The sequence below is a fragment of the Lupinus angustifolius genome, unplaced genomic scaffold (assembly GCF_001865875.1).
Source record: "Lupinus angustifolius cultivar Tanjil unplaced genomic scaffold, LupAngTanjil_v1.0 Scaffold_632, whole genome shotgun sequence".
Classification (NCBI taxonomy): domain Eukaryota; kingdom Viridiplantae; phylum Streptophyta; class Magnoliopsida; order Fabales; family Fabaceae; genus Lupinus; species Lupinus angustifolius.
The window spans coordinates 13,104-29,757 of NW_017727959.1; the positions used below are offsets into that span (position 1 = coordinate 13,104).

General features: G+C 32.5%; 2 protein-coding genes across 2 annotated transcripts; both read right to left on the reverse strand.

Annotated features, from left to right (window-relative positions):
* Positions 1 to 976: 976 nt before the first annotated feature.
* LOC109341761 (putative F-box/LRR-repeat protein At5g02700) lies at positions 977 to 2,005 on the reverse strand. Its single transcript, XM_019579733.1, has one exon. It carries the CDS (start codon positions 2,003 to 2,005, stop codon positions 977 to 979), a length of 1,029 nt encoding a protein of 342 aa, XP_019435278.1.
* A 2,603-nt stretch (positions 2,006 to 4,608) lies between these two features.
* On the reverse strand, positions 4,609 to 9,432 carry LOC109341762 (glucose-6-phosphate 1-dehydrogenase, chloroplastic-like). Its single transcript, XM_019579734.1, has 10 exons — positions 9,124 to 9,432; positions 8,143 to 8,333; positions 7,922 to 8,016; positions 7,718 to 7,832; positions 6,933 to 7,138; positions 6,712 to 6,861; positions 6,506 to 6,626; positions 5,725 to 5,954; positions 5,425 to 5,625; positions 4,609 to 5,073 (listed from the first exon to the last, which is right to left on the reverse strand). Exons 1-10 carry the CDS (start codon positions 9,332 to 9,334, stop codon positions 4,824 to 4,826), a joined length of 1,770 nt encoding a protein of 589 aa, XP_019435279.1. The 5' UTR covers positions 9,335 to 9,432; the 3' UTR covers positions 4,609 to 4,823.
* Positions 9,433 to 16,654: the final 7,222 nt, after the last annotated feature.

Genomic DNA, 16,654 nt, shown 5'->3' on the forward strand with positions numbered 1-16,654 from the left:
CAACTCAAATTCAAAACCAGTAATGATATATTAATAGCTTTATAAAGAAAAATCATTGAAATCAAATTTCAATAACTTGTATTACAAGTCATGGAAACTAGTGCAAACATGTTATTCTAACCATTCAAATTTAAATTCAACACTCTTTTCTGTATCACACATAGATAATGTGCTAGACAAATCACTACTTACAAAACATGAAAGTTCCTCTGTCTCGCATAATTTCTTGTAGCATTTAACCTCAACACCTTTTAGATAATGTCTCCAACATTTTTGTACAACGTTATCTCTGCAACATGTTGGATTTTCTTCTCTACCCAATAACTCACGACAGACAAACTGCATTTTTTTGTTAAACAAATATACAAGTTAAACAATAGCATATATATAATTATCTCATGTTGGATATGAGGGGAGAGTGAACGAGTTTATAAGTGAAAAAGTCTACGAAACCATTGCTTTAAAGCTTCAAGACGTGATATTTCACTTGTGGCTCTTCACTCTTCCCATATCCTAGTAACAATGGAACTCTTCGATGCTTTGAGGCTCCCCGACTGTGGTCGGGGTCAGACATATAACTAAGATGTATATCATTCTTCAGCTAAGGAGGGTTACCTTGATAAAGGGATCACCATTAAGAACACAAGTTTCTATCAACAGATAACTTGGATGGCAAGTAAAAAGCAACACATCAAGAAAAGATGTGTAATCTGATGATGCCACAAAATAACTTAGTACCAACTTCTTGATCTTCGTTGCGGGATGAATAAAGTTTTGTGCTTGTAGCTGTTCTACTGTGATCAAATTCTACATTACAAAAATTTCATGACATTAAACTTCATTAGGGAATGAAAAAAAAAGTGGAGACAACATTAAAATTTCATGCATCAATGACCATAGATCATGAATAGAATGATATTAGTGTGGATATCATATAGTAACAATGTTGTGTTACTAACATTACTCAAAGTTTATATCAGTAATAACTTGAATAAGGAAATACTTCACCAGTGAAATGCAGTTGGCATAGACTTGGCATATCAATCTCAACCTGCCATGGACTCTCAGGTATATCATTCCCATACAAATGTAAAATTTTGACATTGCAATGTTGAATTCGGAATCTATTAACACTTTCTCCTAGATGTAAGTGAAATTCCTTAAGAAGGGTAAAGGTGGAAAGCATTTCTTGCAATGAGATGTGTTGAGTCGTAAACCGCGGCAAGAAGCCGCACAACAGAGTCCTTATGTTGTTAGTAGAGTCCGAAAGATGCAGTTCGCGAAGCGCGGTAAACTTGAGAGTTAGAAGGTTTATAGCATCAATCGTAAGCATTTGAACATTTACAAACACATAATGAAGCATCAGAAAGTTATCAAGTTCAAGAAAATCCATTGTGTGATCCAATATAAGAGTGAGTTTCTCAAGTGATTGGCAAGAATCTACTAGGTTCTGAACTTGATAATCATCAGCAACAACATCATACAAAGTTAGTTCTTTCACAAACTTGAATTCTTCTAGATCCTCAAGTGTTGTTTCAGGAAGTTTACAACCATGTAATTTAACAACCACTAAGGATCTTGAGGTGAAAAAAAGTTCAGGTATAATGTAGATTTGGGTTAGACTTGAAACTCTAATAGTTAACTTTCTAACACAGTTACTTACGACCCAAGAAATCCAATTATCTATATCAGAAACAAAATCCTTGTGCTCTTGTATAGAAAGATTCATGACAACAAGGAATTCTTTGATGACAGCCTTGTTACTTTGCAATGGAGACAATGATTGGTTTACTCGATTCACGAACTCAGGTACGGTTAAACCGAGGTTCTGTTGATCAAAGGTGAATGTAAAGACTGGAAGAGAATTCCAAACTCTAAGCCAAGTCTTGGAAAGAATAGAGGTAGAAGCAGCATCATGTATTGGTAAAAAGAATAGAATGTGTTGCATAATTTCATCTGGTAAGTGTGATATATAACTCATATCAGCATTGCATTCTGATTCCATTCTGAAAAATCCTTCTAAGGTATCAAAAATATGCAAACTCTAATATAGCTATGAAGTATAAAGTTTGGACTATGTGATAGAAGAAAATCTGGTGGATAGTGAAGTTGTGCTTAATTCTAAGTTTAATATATAGTGTGTGATTGTAAATTAAATAAGATCAGAAAGATTAAGTAGGATAAGCCCTTATCAAAAAAGATATTGTATCACATTGTATCTTAAGAGATATAATTTAGATATAACTAATATAATTTTTTCGGCATTATCAAACATATTTGGTCACTTTATAGTGAAATCTTACACTACTATATAACTAGGATATAATAAATAATTATGACTCAGATATGATATAATTTCATTATTGAATAAGAATAAGTCTACGTTTTCTTCATATAATTTTTTTTTATAATTGGGTCATGTTGATTGTTAAGAGATTGGTTTTTATTATTATAGATTGAATTCAACTTTGGTTGCAAAACTACTCCCCTTCAATAATTCAACGGATTTTATCTTTGAAAGAGTAATTTTAGGGATTACTTTTATCTCTCTTTTTTATTAGAACAATTTGAATTATCTTTATCTCTTTTATTTTTTTAAATTACAATTCAATTTTTGTAATTTATCATCTTTTATGATACAAAATATTTTTAGACTAGCAAAGTACTCATGAAGTTGAAATGACAAGTTGTTATTGTTAATTAATTAATATAATTGTTTATGATAAATTAAATCATTAGATATATTTTAATATTTCATATCTCAATTTAAGATGAAGATTTCATCTAATAAAGATTGTAAATCGCAATACAATAAAAGCTTGAAAAGTCGAGATATTTAACATTTTTATGAGGTGTAGCTTTGACCCAAGAATATACTTAAAATTATAGCTAATCACAAAATATCAGCATTAATATCTCTTTAATAACGCAAATCTCAAAATTAAAATTATATTCCTGTTCCTTATCTTTTTGTAGTTGTGGGTTTCTTCTTATTTCAAAACTTTTGTATTTTCAAGACTTATTTAAAAGCATTTTCCAATTTTGTCCTCATTAAATAATTTTCTTTCATGTTTTTTACATTATGAATTAATTACAGAATTAAATCTTTACAATTTCTAAGATAATTTTTTTATTAAAAAGTCTGTAAAATAGAAATTAAATTAATATTTTCTTAATCTGTATCAATAGTTTCAATACCTTAAATTAAAAAAAGATAAAGAATAGATGGACTAAGCGAATATTCAATATTATACCATGAATGAATGAGGTAAAGTTAATTGTTTTATTACTATTATTTATCAAATGTACAATAGCTGTTAAAACAAGCAACTCTTTAATACACACTTCAATACTCTGATTTATTTTTCTTATTTTTACATTTGCATTAAATAATTTTCGATAATATCGACATCAAATATTGGTTTTGAAATAAAAATCTAACCATTAAAATAGAAACATTAAATTGGGATTAGAAAGCAAGTTGAAGTCAACTAGAATGAGCATGGCAGTAGAAGTTATAAAGTGTGTGAAGAAAGGTAATTCCAAAAAGAAAATATAAATAGTAAATACCACTAACCATTGATTTAATAGTGTAAAGTAACCTCAAAGATTAAGAGTTCGATTTTTGTTGGGTAGAGAGTCAACACACACCAACTTAGTTCCTTATTCATAGGATGACATATAACTTTGGTTGTACATTCATATTTTATTTGGTTTCATTATCTACAAATTATGTACATCTATATTTATACTATATAAAAGTCAAAACTACAAATAACTATCGTGACATAATTTTTTATATTCCAAAGTTACTCTTTTGGTAACTTCTCCATTAATAACTATCTAAACTTCCAAATTTATTTTTATTCTTTTTTCAAAATACATCATTATTCTTCAACATATTTTCTTATTTTTATCTTTTCTTCTTTAATTTTCTTACATCTTTAGTCTTTATTGAGTTTCTATATAACGTTTGTTATATTAAATTATTTTCTTTAAAGAATGTAACATAAAAATGACACATATTAGAAAAACTAAGAATGCGGGTTGATAGACACGGAGTACCGATCAACACTAGTACTGATAAAACAAGTTTTTCTTAGATTCTAAAGCATACTTACTAGAACCTAATTCATGTTAATCCTTCAACTTTCAATCTAAAAGTATGGCAAACACTCCCAACAATATTACAAGGGTAAAACAATAATTAAACCTTAATCCAAATTGTTAAGTATATTTAAGTGTGTAGGAGATGATGAATGAAATAGTTAATAATTTGTAAGTGAAAAAGATACATAAAACTATTACATTAGGATTTTAGTTGTCTCATTGGAGGCGGGCCATTCATCTCTATAAAACATGATAAGGAGTGGTTGTAATCCAAATGAGACAAATAATGGAACTTTTGGTACCCGAAACCATGCCCCATACCAATTAAAACATGACAGGTCAATTAAAAAAATTAAACATTCATTATTATTTTTTTCTGTTTTTGTTTCAATATTATTAGTGTGAGATACTTGTCCCTCAATTACATGCTCAACGTATGCCTGTCCAATTTCTTACATCAAACTTGACAAGTTTCGGTCTAATCAATGCTTGAACAAATCTACCAAAAAGGATGCTTGAGTTCTTATTCATTACTATGCAATAATCATAATTCTACATCATCTTTACATACAACAACCAAGCCTTAATCCTTCCGTGAAACAATAATTGTAACCGGAATTGATTTTCGATTACATCATCCTTACATCTCCAAACAAAAAAGTGTCGAAAACACTCCCTATAGAGCATAACCAACAACAATTCTTTGCCAGTTATCAATCATCAGTATTAAGATCACCCCATCTTACATTGTGCTTTGCAGCAAGGTAATGTGCTCCAACTGGTCCTCTGCTTCCATAGGGATATAGCTCCGGAGCAATCTTCTTGTTCTCGATTTCCTTTAGCAACGGAGTAAATAGTGCCCAAGCTGCATCAAGTTCATCGCTTCTAATGAACAACCGACGCTCACCTTCGATAGAATCTAAGAGTAGCCTCTCATATGCATCTGGTATTTCTCTTGGATACCTTCACAGAAATCGAATGTGTTATATTAATGCCGTTATAAAAACATGTTTTTGTATCTCTTTCAATATCATGGTTGAATTCAGCTTATGGAACTTTTGTATGATTGTTACGCTATATTTTCGCAATCAATGGTTCTGTCGAAGTATAATTACAACGATGGAAATGCAAGACTGACACAAATGGTTAGTAACATCTTATGCATCCGAAGAACTAACTAGATTAATATTTTAACTTCTCCATTCAAATTTAACTTAAACTAGAAGTGATACTTAATCTACAAATAGTAAAAATGAAGCTAATTTAGTCGATTCGCGATTCTATGTAGTACATATCTAGAATATCGAAAAATACCTTGCTCGGTAAAGCAAATTTAAGTCACTTCGATCTAATCTCATTCCGAGACCAGGAACTTTGTTGTTGATCTTCAAATATATAGCTTCATCAGGTTGCACGCGAAGCACAAGCTCATTGGTGGCCTTGTCCAGATCAGTTCCAAAATTCCGCTTGTACAAGTTACCCGGGACATGTCTGAATTGTACTCTGATTTCTGCACTGGATACATTATGATCTACGTCACTAAAATTCCGAAGAGTATATCGCAAAATCAAAGCCACACATAATAAATCTTAAGAAAGAAGAAATGCTTAATACCCTTTAGTATGGAGAGCCTTGCCAGCTTTCATGAGAAAAGGAACTCCATCCCATCTAGCATTGTTAATAAAAAGAGCTGCTGCTGCAAATGTCGGCGTAAGACTACCATTTGGAACAGTTGGATCGTCTGTATAAGCAGGATATGATTTGCTACCCTTGCTGTGGCCCTTATATTGACCAATAACAACATCTTCTAGTTGTAGTGGTCTCATTGATCTCAGAACCTTCACCTGAGTTAAGACCATTCTCAGTGAACACCAATATCAGCATGATTCGGAAACACTAATTCCCGATAAACAACCTTTTTAGAAAACGGTGGCCCAAGGCTCCCACCTAGTGTGGTATGGGGAGGGTAGATGTATGCAACCTTATTCTCGCAAGCGAATAGGCTGATTCTAGGATTTTAACCTATGATGACCTCTAGGCCACAAAGCAAGCAACTTTATCGTTGTGCTGAGGCTCGGCCTTCTTAATAAACAGCCTTTTGTGGGCAAAAACATTGTTTTGGATTTAATCTGACATGTTTGGCAACCATAATTGGATTAAGAAAAATCAGTTTTTATTGTAAAACCGGTTTCTAGAGACGTTACAAGTTTGAAGCTTATTTAAAAAAGTTGTTTGACTACTTTAAACCGACCACATTTTCTCATTTCAACTGTATTGAATAAATATATGAAACCTTTCCATAATATCTGAGTATTTAGGAGGACTTGATTGAAGAACTTATCGTATATTATCAGTAAAGTAAACTATAGATAGTGAAAGCTGAGAAGAGATTTACCTTTTCATTTCTGATATCCTCGGCATCCAAGCTAACAGGCGTTTCCATTGCAAACAATGCAAGTATTTGCAGAAGATGGTTTTGCATTATGTCGCGAATGATTCCGTAGTTGTCAAAGTAACTAAAGAAAAAGCATAAAGATGATCTGATTAGTTGTGTGGATTATCATTTCTTTGTAATATCATCAAGAACCGTATATGACTCACCCCCCTCGACCCTCGGTTCCAAAATCTTCAGAAAATATTAGCTGCACATTGCGAATGTAGTCCCGGGACCATAGAGGCTCAAAAACAAGATTTGAAAAGCGAAGCACGGATAGATTCTCCACGAGCTCCTTACCCAAGTAATGGTCAATCCTGAACAATTTTCAATGAGTCAAAACTTTTCTCTCTAGCTTGTTAAAATTGAAAAAAAGAACCAAATGCACCTGAATATTTGATCTTCTGTGAGGTACTGCTTCAAACATCTTGTTAGATTACTAGATGATTCAAAGTCACGACCGAATGGCTTTTCAACAATGACCCTCGTCCAGCCGTTTTTCGAAGAAGCTTTAAGGCTAGCACATCGCACCACATCCACAAATATGTTTGGAGGTATTGACAAATAAAACAACCTGTTTGAAAGTTTTCCATCCTAGAAGAAACCATTGTCAAATATATCAAAGTATAGTCTCAAACTCGATCTCTATGACTAAGGATCCTCTCCAGTACTCGAGAGGCAAGTAATACAAAAACAAAAGAAAATACAACTTGGTATAATACATTTATCCTTTTATTTACAATCAAATAACACTTTCGTCATTGAAAACAAAAGGAAAAACAAGAACTCCCCTCTCCAATACTGGAGGAGAGGATCCTTGTTCGATCTCTATATATGTATATAATCTCAAATCTCAAGTTCGATAATTAGGCCGACCCCTATCATGTAAAATCTAATGTTAATTTGTATGAAATCATATATTTAGTTATGACAAATATAAAATGCCTTAAATTTTACAATTGATAAGAGAAACCTTTTGTACTACCACTGTTTCAACTTTCAAATCACCACTACTCTATAGGTTTTTGCACCCTAGATCCAAAGAGAATTTTTTTCCAAAACTAAGCAACTAAACTCGTTCCACACTTCGGGCTATTCCAAATTTACAAGCATTTATGTTAAATAAAATACCATACAAAACCAGATAAAAGAAAGAGATTGCAGATATGGTACCTCTTTCTCTCTGAGCTTGCAATCCAAATCCGAAAAGTGGTCCTCAGAATTGTACAAACCAGAATGGTAAAAGCACCTTTTTAAGAATTGATCCATTTTATCTTCACAGTTTTCCCTGCAAGTTCAAAACTATCAACATATATAAAATGAAAGGAAGTATAGGATGAGAAAAGAGATACATAATGTTATCACAATAGCACTTACTTCTTATCGATTCTGCATGTTAGAGTTCGGCTAATCATATTCCTTAATTCTTCATCAGTCATTTTAGTCCGAGCATATCCAAACACAACAAAATTCTGCATAATGAGTACAAATACAGAACCTTATGTTAGAAAACATTTCAATCATCTAAGTCATTGTAATTCATCAATGTTTAGGCATCGCTGCCGAATGAAACTAGATATACTATGAAAAAGTACAACCTCGGGTAGCCAATCTTCATAATAAAGAGCGAAAAGTGCTGGAAAAATCTTCTTTTTGGCAAGGTCTCCAGAAGCTCCAACAACAGTTATGCTAAGGTTGGATCCTGTAGATTCTGAGCCTGCCAAGGGAAATGATCCTTCAACTGATTGATGCTTGGTATCTTCTTTAGCCAGTGAACTTCCAGCCAAACCTATTTAACATATGTCAGTATATGATATACGATTTTAACTAAAAAAAAGCGGCCCAGTACACGAGGTTCCCACTTAGTGGGGTCTGGAGAGGGCATATGTATGCAGTATTACCCCGCAAGCGGAGAGGCTGTTTCCAGGATTTGAACCTGTGACCTCATGGTCACTAAGCATAAGCACTCATTAAAAACAAGTAAATGGAGCTACAAATAAGATGTGATTTTAGTGCAACATGACAAAACTAAAACTTAGACATATCGGTGAGTTCTTAGTATTGACTCAGATTAGCACATTTCAATTACTTGCCAACTTCCTTCATTATAACTATATCAAACAATGAGGAAAAGAAAAAGAACCAACAAGCACGGCTATCCTAAGGGTTTGTTTACGAGTTGAGTTCTAGAGGGGAAGGGCAGTCCAACGAGAACGGCACTGGAAGTTGGTTTTAGTCCTCGTATGCCCTAACCAAACTTTATTCCACAAGATGATGCTCGCTAATGGATTAAAGGGCACCATAACGAGCTAAATTTTCACCAACAAACAAGCCTTAATCTCACTAGGTAAGGTCGGCTACATGGATCAAACAACACCATAATGCTCTATCATAAATCATGTTCATTAACAAAACATTGATCTCGTATTGATCTTTGAATCATCTTTCCTAATCGTTTCGCACATGATTTTTCTCTATAACCAACTAAAGTTAACATTCATAACATATGTAACAACATTACATAAAAAAACAAGCAACATATGTAAAAAATGATGAATATATGAGAATGAAGAACACACCATCATGAGAAGAAACAACATTTAGAGGATGCCCATTTGAGGATCTGAGCTGAAAATGGTTACTAACTCGGCTTCCAAGGCAAATGCAAGAAAACAATAAAGATGAGTTTTTGCTTCCTTTGACTGCATTAAATTTGCCATGAAATTGTGCATCATTCTTCAATGCATAGGACATAACATTGGTTGAAGAAAAACAAAAAATTGTAGCCATATAATTTTGTTATCACAAGTAAAACTTATGAACTTAAGAAGATACAAAGAACTAAACAATCCAATTCAAGAAACAACTATGTTGAGTTCAGTGTTGGAATTCAGTTTATATAGTTAGTTGTTGAAGTAACTAGATAATGTTTTAGTTCACTGTCATGGTTTATGATCATGAATGTGACATTTTACCAAAACTACCCTTTTAGTTAGGAAAGTGGCAAAATTAGATAAGGGGTTAGATTGTAAATGCATAATAGGAATATCTTCAATGTGAGGTCCTAGTTTTTCCTTCACCAACTTATTAAATTTAATCTCTTAATAAATCTAAAGTCTGAAATTGATTTTTTCAACTTTGGACAATAAATGTGATCAGACTATTTAGTCCAATAAGTAAACTATGAGGGCCATTTGTATTACAATGATGATAAATTTGAGGATGGGCTGATACATTAGCCTTTAGCACTGGTTAAATTTATATGCAAAAAAAAATATAGAGAAAAAACTAGCACCCAGAATGTAAAAGTTTTATATACTGTCAGTCTGTTATATACCATTCATTTTAATTATCATTGACTCGTCAAAAAAATAATATAAATTGGATAAAGTACTTATTATATATAAATCTTTACACTGATAATATATAGATATTATCCTGAAAAATTTAAGTTCCTTATAACCCTTTTTCTTTCTTTTGTCAAAATTTCTTATGTTGTGGTATATAACAAAAACCAAATCTTAATTTTAAAAATGAATTGGTTATATGGATCAAACCAATAGTATAACAACAAATTTATATGGAACTGACATCCATTTGATGTAGTGACTTATGATATGGTATGATATCCAATTTTTACATCTAGAGTAGGATTTGTTTGCTTCTTGTTAACCTTATACTCTATATACTTTGTCTATTCGACTTATACAAAAGTCATGTACTTCTAAAGTTTTTCTTCACATTTCTAGTTTCTCATTTAATTTGACTCTCGAATTTCCAACTACTACAATATCATTCATAAAAATATGCATTGTGATATCGGTTCTTAGATGTGCCCAATAAGTACTGTTAGAGTATATTTAGATTGATAGAGAATTATCATATCTAGAATTTAGTTAATTTTATTTTATCTGAATTTATTTATAGTTTATGTTTCTATTGTTAGTCATTATTTAATTATTATTATCTTATAATTTGTAACAATTTTTGTCAATATAATAAATTACATGAGATGATTTATATTGAGTTTGACTAATCTTTATCATCTAAACAATTACAAGTACATCAAAGATCAAGAAATAGGGACTTAATATTGACCATTAGTATAGTTTAAATGGTAATAGAAAATCTTCTCTCACTTTATCTTATATTCTCATACTAGTCTTCAGTCTTTCATACATATTCTTAATAGCACATATAATAATTTTTAAAAGAGGCAGATTTATAAACTTGTTTTTACCTAAAATATGGGAAGGTCATTTTAAGTGTACACATAATCATAGAAAAATGTATATTTTGTGAATTGCAAGGAAACTGTTTACGTTTATGTATGGAGGAACAAAATGACACATTGATAAAGACATTATATTTGATTAAGTCCCATATTAAACTTACTAAGTTCGAAGGATATATATTCAGCGAAATGGATGTCATATCAATATAATCAATGAAGAAAATATTGAATACCTTCATATCTCTAAATGGTTTAAAAAAAAGAGAGTTGGAACTTGGAACAATGCAAATATTTTGTATTAAATGGATATCACTATAAAATTTTGTTATACTAGTAAGGATATCTCTCACCTTTTTTATTAAGGAACTAATTACTTTCGAGGTTCATGAAAGTCTCTTCCAATGAGTGTTACTTCCAAGAATCGAACCCTCGATCTTAGGAATCCAATAGGATCTTACACCACTTGACCAACACTTGTTGATATGGATATTATTACATTTGAACTACATAATATAATTAGAAGTTTATGATGTGAAATGTCCGGTTATACCTGTGAAAAATAATTGTAATCTCATGTGGATATCCACTGAAAAATCATAAAATTTTCCACTCCAATAATTTGTTGTGTGCTACTTGTTCCCAAAGAAAGTTGATTATTCTATCATCACCAAGAAAAATTGGGAGGGAAACTCTCACATTTTTGGAACCTATACAAGGTGATATTTTGGGTCAATATATGGCTATGTGAATCATTTAGGTAATTTATAATTTTAATTAATGCATCAACTAGATAGCCACATGTTTGTTTATCATAAAAAAAAAGTGGAGATCCACTTACTACGAGAGTAAGTTTTTTAAACTTACTATCTATCCTAGCCATCAATTCTATGGACATCTAATGATTTAAATATACTAATTAATTAGAACCATTAGATTTCTCTAAAATTGATAACTAGGATGATGAATAAGTTTAAAGTAAATGAATCCCTCCTCATTAGAAAATGAAAATCAATTCTTAAAAAACTTAGAAGGAAGATTTAAAGTTGTAAAAAAATGAAGAACCAAACTAGTGACATTATTAGATGTTATCATCATTAAATGCAACTATAAATAGGAGTGGATTTAATGTGAATGCTGTAATAGAAAAAATGGAGTAAGAGTCACCTCACAAAAAACAATTATGTTTTGTAGTGTATTTTTAATATCAAAATTATAATTTTAATATAAAAATGGAGTAAGAGTCCTCTTCCGATGAACATTTTTTTATCCACAAGACTCGAACTTGAAACCTGACTTAAGAGGAATCAAACATGTACCACTTGAACCAATGCATGTTGGTACTTTCATATAATTTAAATGTCATAAATGTTAATTTTTTTTTGAGTTCTTAGTACATTTTTCTATAACTGTGGATGTAATTTCATTATAATGCTTCATTGGTCCTCTTCCTTTTATATGGCCCACTTGCCTATTTATCCTTATTGGAAATTGGGCTAGGAAAAAAGGTGTAGAAATGGATATATGGATAAGAAGTCTGAAACATTTCTTGATATATACTTAGAATCTCAAAGAAAATAATAATATTATTAAATATGTAGTTTGAGAGATTTCTATTTTTCTGTGCAATATCATATGACCAAAAGAGCTTAAGCATTTTATTATGGCGACAACACTGACACTAAGAACTACTTGCACAATTGAGGGCACTTTTGCAAATGTCATAAAGAGACAACTTAGTCCACTAATCAATACAACAACAACATAATTGTAATCTCCGGAAACAACATTATTTGTTCTCAACTCCCAAGTTCAAGTGGTACATGTTTGATTTCCCTTAAGCAAGGTCTCGGGTTCGAGTCTTGTGGATGGAAAAAATACCTAATAGAAGAATTAGCCTCACATACCTGTAGATATTTTCGGCTCGGACAAGATTCCCTCCAATGCGAGGATATATGTGGGAAACCAAAAAATAAAAAACTCCCAACTAGATGTTTACGTGATTGATTCTCACCTAGTTTAAGTGCTTGTTAATAACTATAGTATGTCCATTGACATCACTACTTGAGGTCATGCAATCTCTCAAGTTATAGCACCAATTCTTATCATTCCAACAACACAGTAAAATAAACCATTTTAGTCAAGAACCTAATATTTCCTATCAAATGATTTTTAGATATGTGATACATATCCCAATTACTCCATCATAATGCAGTGAAATGAAACCATTTTGCTAATAAAGACATATCAAATAATTCAATATTCTTTATTCTCAACTCACCCTCCTTTACATGCTTAAAACCAATTTCTGTTTAACCCTAACCTATTTTTATTTATAAAATTATAGAAATATTTATATTAGATAATATAGAATCTAATAAAGTATTTATTCATTTTTTAATATTCTTTTTAACTTTAGTATTATAAACGTTTTTATTTTATTTGACTTGTTCTAATTGTATAATCATGAATGACTCAATCTTTCCCATAAAATTTCTTGAGCTATAAAAGCTTCATGTACTAGAACAACCAACACTTCAACCACCAATAAGAATGATCCTATGCTTGAGCCATAGGATCGAACATGAATCATTAATTAAAAATTGCCACATAAGTAATAATAAATTTTTTAAAAATAAAAAAGTTGTATTTTTATATTATTTGCTAAAAATTGATTGATCTCATATAGTAAATAAGAATAGACTTTAGAACATATGATATATATTCCATAGGATCATGTGCTTGAAGCGTTTACCAATATGTGCTTCATCTTTAGGACTTCCATTCATCAACACATATAAAATCCCTCACAAAACACAAGATTTAACTCATCCAATCCAATTATCACAAAAGCTAACCCTCACTACCATATATTCCAAAAATGATCAACTAACATAATCATACACATTTTCAAAGTCAACTTTTAAGCACAAATGATGCTTACCATATTTAGTAGCATGGTCACCACTACACTCAAAATTATTAGTAAGTAGTTTGGAATTATCTTGTATAGGCAGCTCAAAAAGGAATATCTCTAAATTCAGGGGTCAACTTACAAAAATTAATAAGAAAAAAATGTATGTACTAATATTGTATGAGTTTTATACGATATTACTGCATCATTCACCATTCATATTTAATCATCATCGAATAAATTATATAAATGAATGATAAATGATAATTAAATATATACAAATGTTAGATGCCTCTCATTTCTATGCCTTAAAAGAATTTTATGACTATTTTATGGCTCTCTTTAATGGTATTTTATGTCACTTTTATGGCTTTGTTTCCAAGCATCCAATGCTTCATATCCAAGATACCAAGACTTTGCTTGCCTATAAAAGGACACATATAAAGAGCTTCAAAATCATCTTCACAACACACAACATCTCTTTCATTTACACATATATTGTGAGTGCATTCTTGGTGAGAATTCTTGTTCCATTTGAGAGAGTATTTGTGAGAAAAATATTGTCATTTGTCCTCATCATTATAAGAGGATTTCTTGTACTCTTCTTTTTTACATAGTGGAATTTTGCTCTTGATCGCCCATGGTTTTTTTCCTCTCACACTGAGGGGTTTTTCCACGTTAAATCTTGTGTGTTATTTTCTTTATCCTTTACTTGCTTCTCTTTTGTTCTCAATTGATTCAATCCTGTGCTTCCGCATTGTGCTCTAACCTTAACAAGTGGAATCAGAGCTCTTACTAAATTGAGAATTTCAAAATGTCTGCAAAATTTGACATTGAGAAGTTTGATGGAAAAATTAGCTTTTCTATTTGGCGAGTCCAAATGAGGGCCGTTCTTATCCAGAGCGGATTAAAGAAAGCTTTAGATGGGAAGTCAAAGAAACCAGTTTCCATGACCGATGATCAATGGGACGAGTTGGATGAAAAGGCGCTTTCAACAATTCAACTTTGTTTGTCGAAGGAGGTTCTTCGTGAGGTTGCCAATGAAGAAACCGCTGCGGCTTTGTGGCTGAAGTTAGAAACTTTATACATGACCAAGAGCCTCGCAAACAAGCTTCGTCTCAAAGAACGGTTATACACCATTCGTATGGTTGAAGGTACTCCTATTCAAACTCATCTTGATGAGTTTAATTCTATTATTATGGATATGCAAAATATTGATATTAATATTGAAGATGAAGACAAAGCTGTTTTGTTGGTTGTCTCTTTACCTTCTACCTATAAGCACTTCAAAGAAATCATGTTGTATGGAAATAATGATACCTTATCCTTTGAAGATGTTAAATCTAATTTATTGTCCAAAGAAAAATTTGATCTTGAAGTTAATTCTGTGGACAAGGGTGAGGGCTTAAGTGTTCGAGGTAGAACTCAAGAAAAAGGGAGTACCAATTATAAAAAGTTCAGATCCAAATCCAGAGGTCGCAAATCCAACAAAACTTGTCGCTATTGCAAGAAACCGGGGCATGACATTCCTGATTGTTTTATCTTAAAGAAAAAACAAGAAAAACAAGATAAGGGAAAATTTCAACAATCCTCTGAAGCTGCTAATATTGAAGCCAATTCTGACGGTGATATTCTTTTATCTGTTGTCTCTTATAATAATAGGAGTAAAACAGAATGGATTCTTGATTCTGGATGTACTTTTCATATGTGTCCTTATAAGGACTTATTCACCACTTTTGAACATGTTGACAGTGGTGTTGTTTTGATGGGCAATGATACCCAATGCAAAGTTGCAGGAATAGGTACTATTCAGATCAAGGCTCATGACGGTGTTGTCAGAACCTTGGCTAATGTCCGCTATATTCCAGATTTGAAGCGGAACTTAATTTCTCTTGGCACCCTAGAGTCTCTCGGGTGTAGGTATTCAGCTGAAGGTGGAGTTCTAAAGGTATTGAAAGGTGCTATGGTATTATTGAAAGCTAACCGGATTGGTAGTTTATATGTCTTGCAAGGTTCTGTTGTGACAGGTTCAACAGCTGTATCTTCTTCAATGCATGATAATGACATTACCAAATTATGGCACATGCGCCTGGGCCATATGAGTGAAAAAGGTATGCACCTTCTAAGCAAACAAGGTCATCTTGGTAAACATGGCATTGGTAAATTGGATTTTTGTAAACATTGTGTTTTTGGGAAACAGAAAAAGGTTAGTTTCTCCACTGCAACTCACCGTACCAAAGGTATTCTTGATTATATTCATTCTGACCTTTGGGGGCCTTCTAAATTTCCTTCTCATGGAGGATGTCCTTTCATCATCATCATTCTACTCCTCATACTATCCTCATCCTCATTCTCGTCCTCATCCTATCCTCATCCTTGTCCTAATCTACATCCTATCCTCATCCTCATTCCCGTGCTAAACCTATCCTCATCCTCATCCTAACCTCATCGTCTTCCTCATGCTCATCCTCATCCTCATCCTCTTCCTCATGCTCATCCTCATCCTCATCCTCTTCCTCATGCTCATCCTCATCCTCATCCTCTTCCTCATGCTCATCCTCATCCTCATCCTCTTCCTCATGCTCATCCTCATCCTCATCCTCTTCCTCATGCTCATCCTCATCCTCATCCTCTTCCTCATGCTCATCCTCATCCTCATCCTCTTCCTCATGCTCATCCTCATCCTCATCCTCTTCCTCATGCTCATCCTCATCCTCATCCTCTTCCTCATGCTCATCCTCATCCTCATCCTCTTCCTCATGCTCATCCTCATCCTCATCCTCTTCCTCATGCTCATCCTCATCCTCATCCTCCTCCTCATCCTATCCTCATCCTCTTTCTCATCCACATCCTATCCTCATCATCATCCTCATCCTAATCCACTTCCAAATCCTCATCCTATTCTCATTCTCATCCTCATCCCATCCTCATCCTATTCTGATCCTCATTCTCGTCCTTATCCTAT

Coding starts and splice junctions, on each gene's coding strand:
- LOC109341761 (XM_019579733.1), bottom strand. CDS start 2,005: ATGGAATCAGAATGCAATGCTGATATGAGTTATATATCACACTTACCA.
- LOC109341762 (XM_019579734.1), bottom strand. CDS start 9,334: ATGGCTACAATTTTTTGTTTTTCTTCAACCAATGTTATGTCCTATGCA. Junction 8,017..8,142: donor ATGAAGATTGGCTACCCGAG/GTTGTACTTTTT, acceptor CTCATTATGCAG/AATTTTGTTGTGTTTGGATA. Junction 5,074..5,424: donor AATTTGCTTTACCGAGCAAG/GTATTTTTCGAT, acceptor ATTTCTGTGAAG/GTATCCAAGAGAAATACCAG.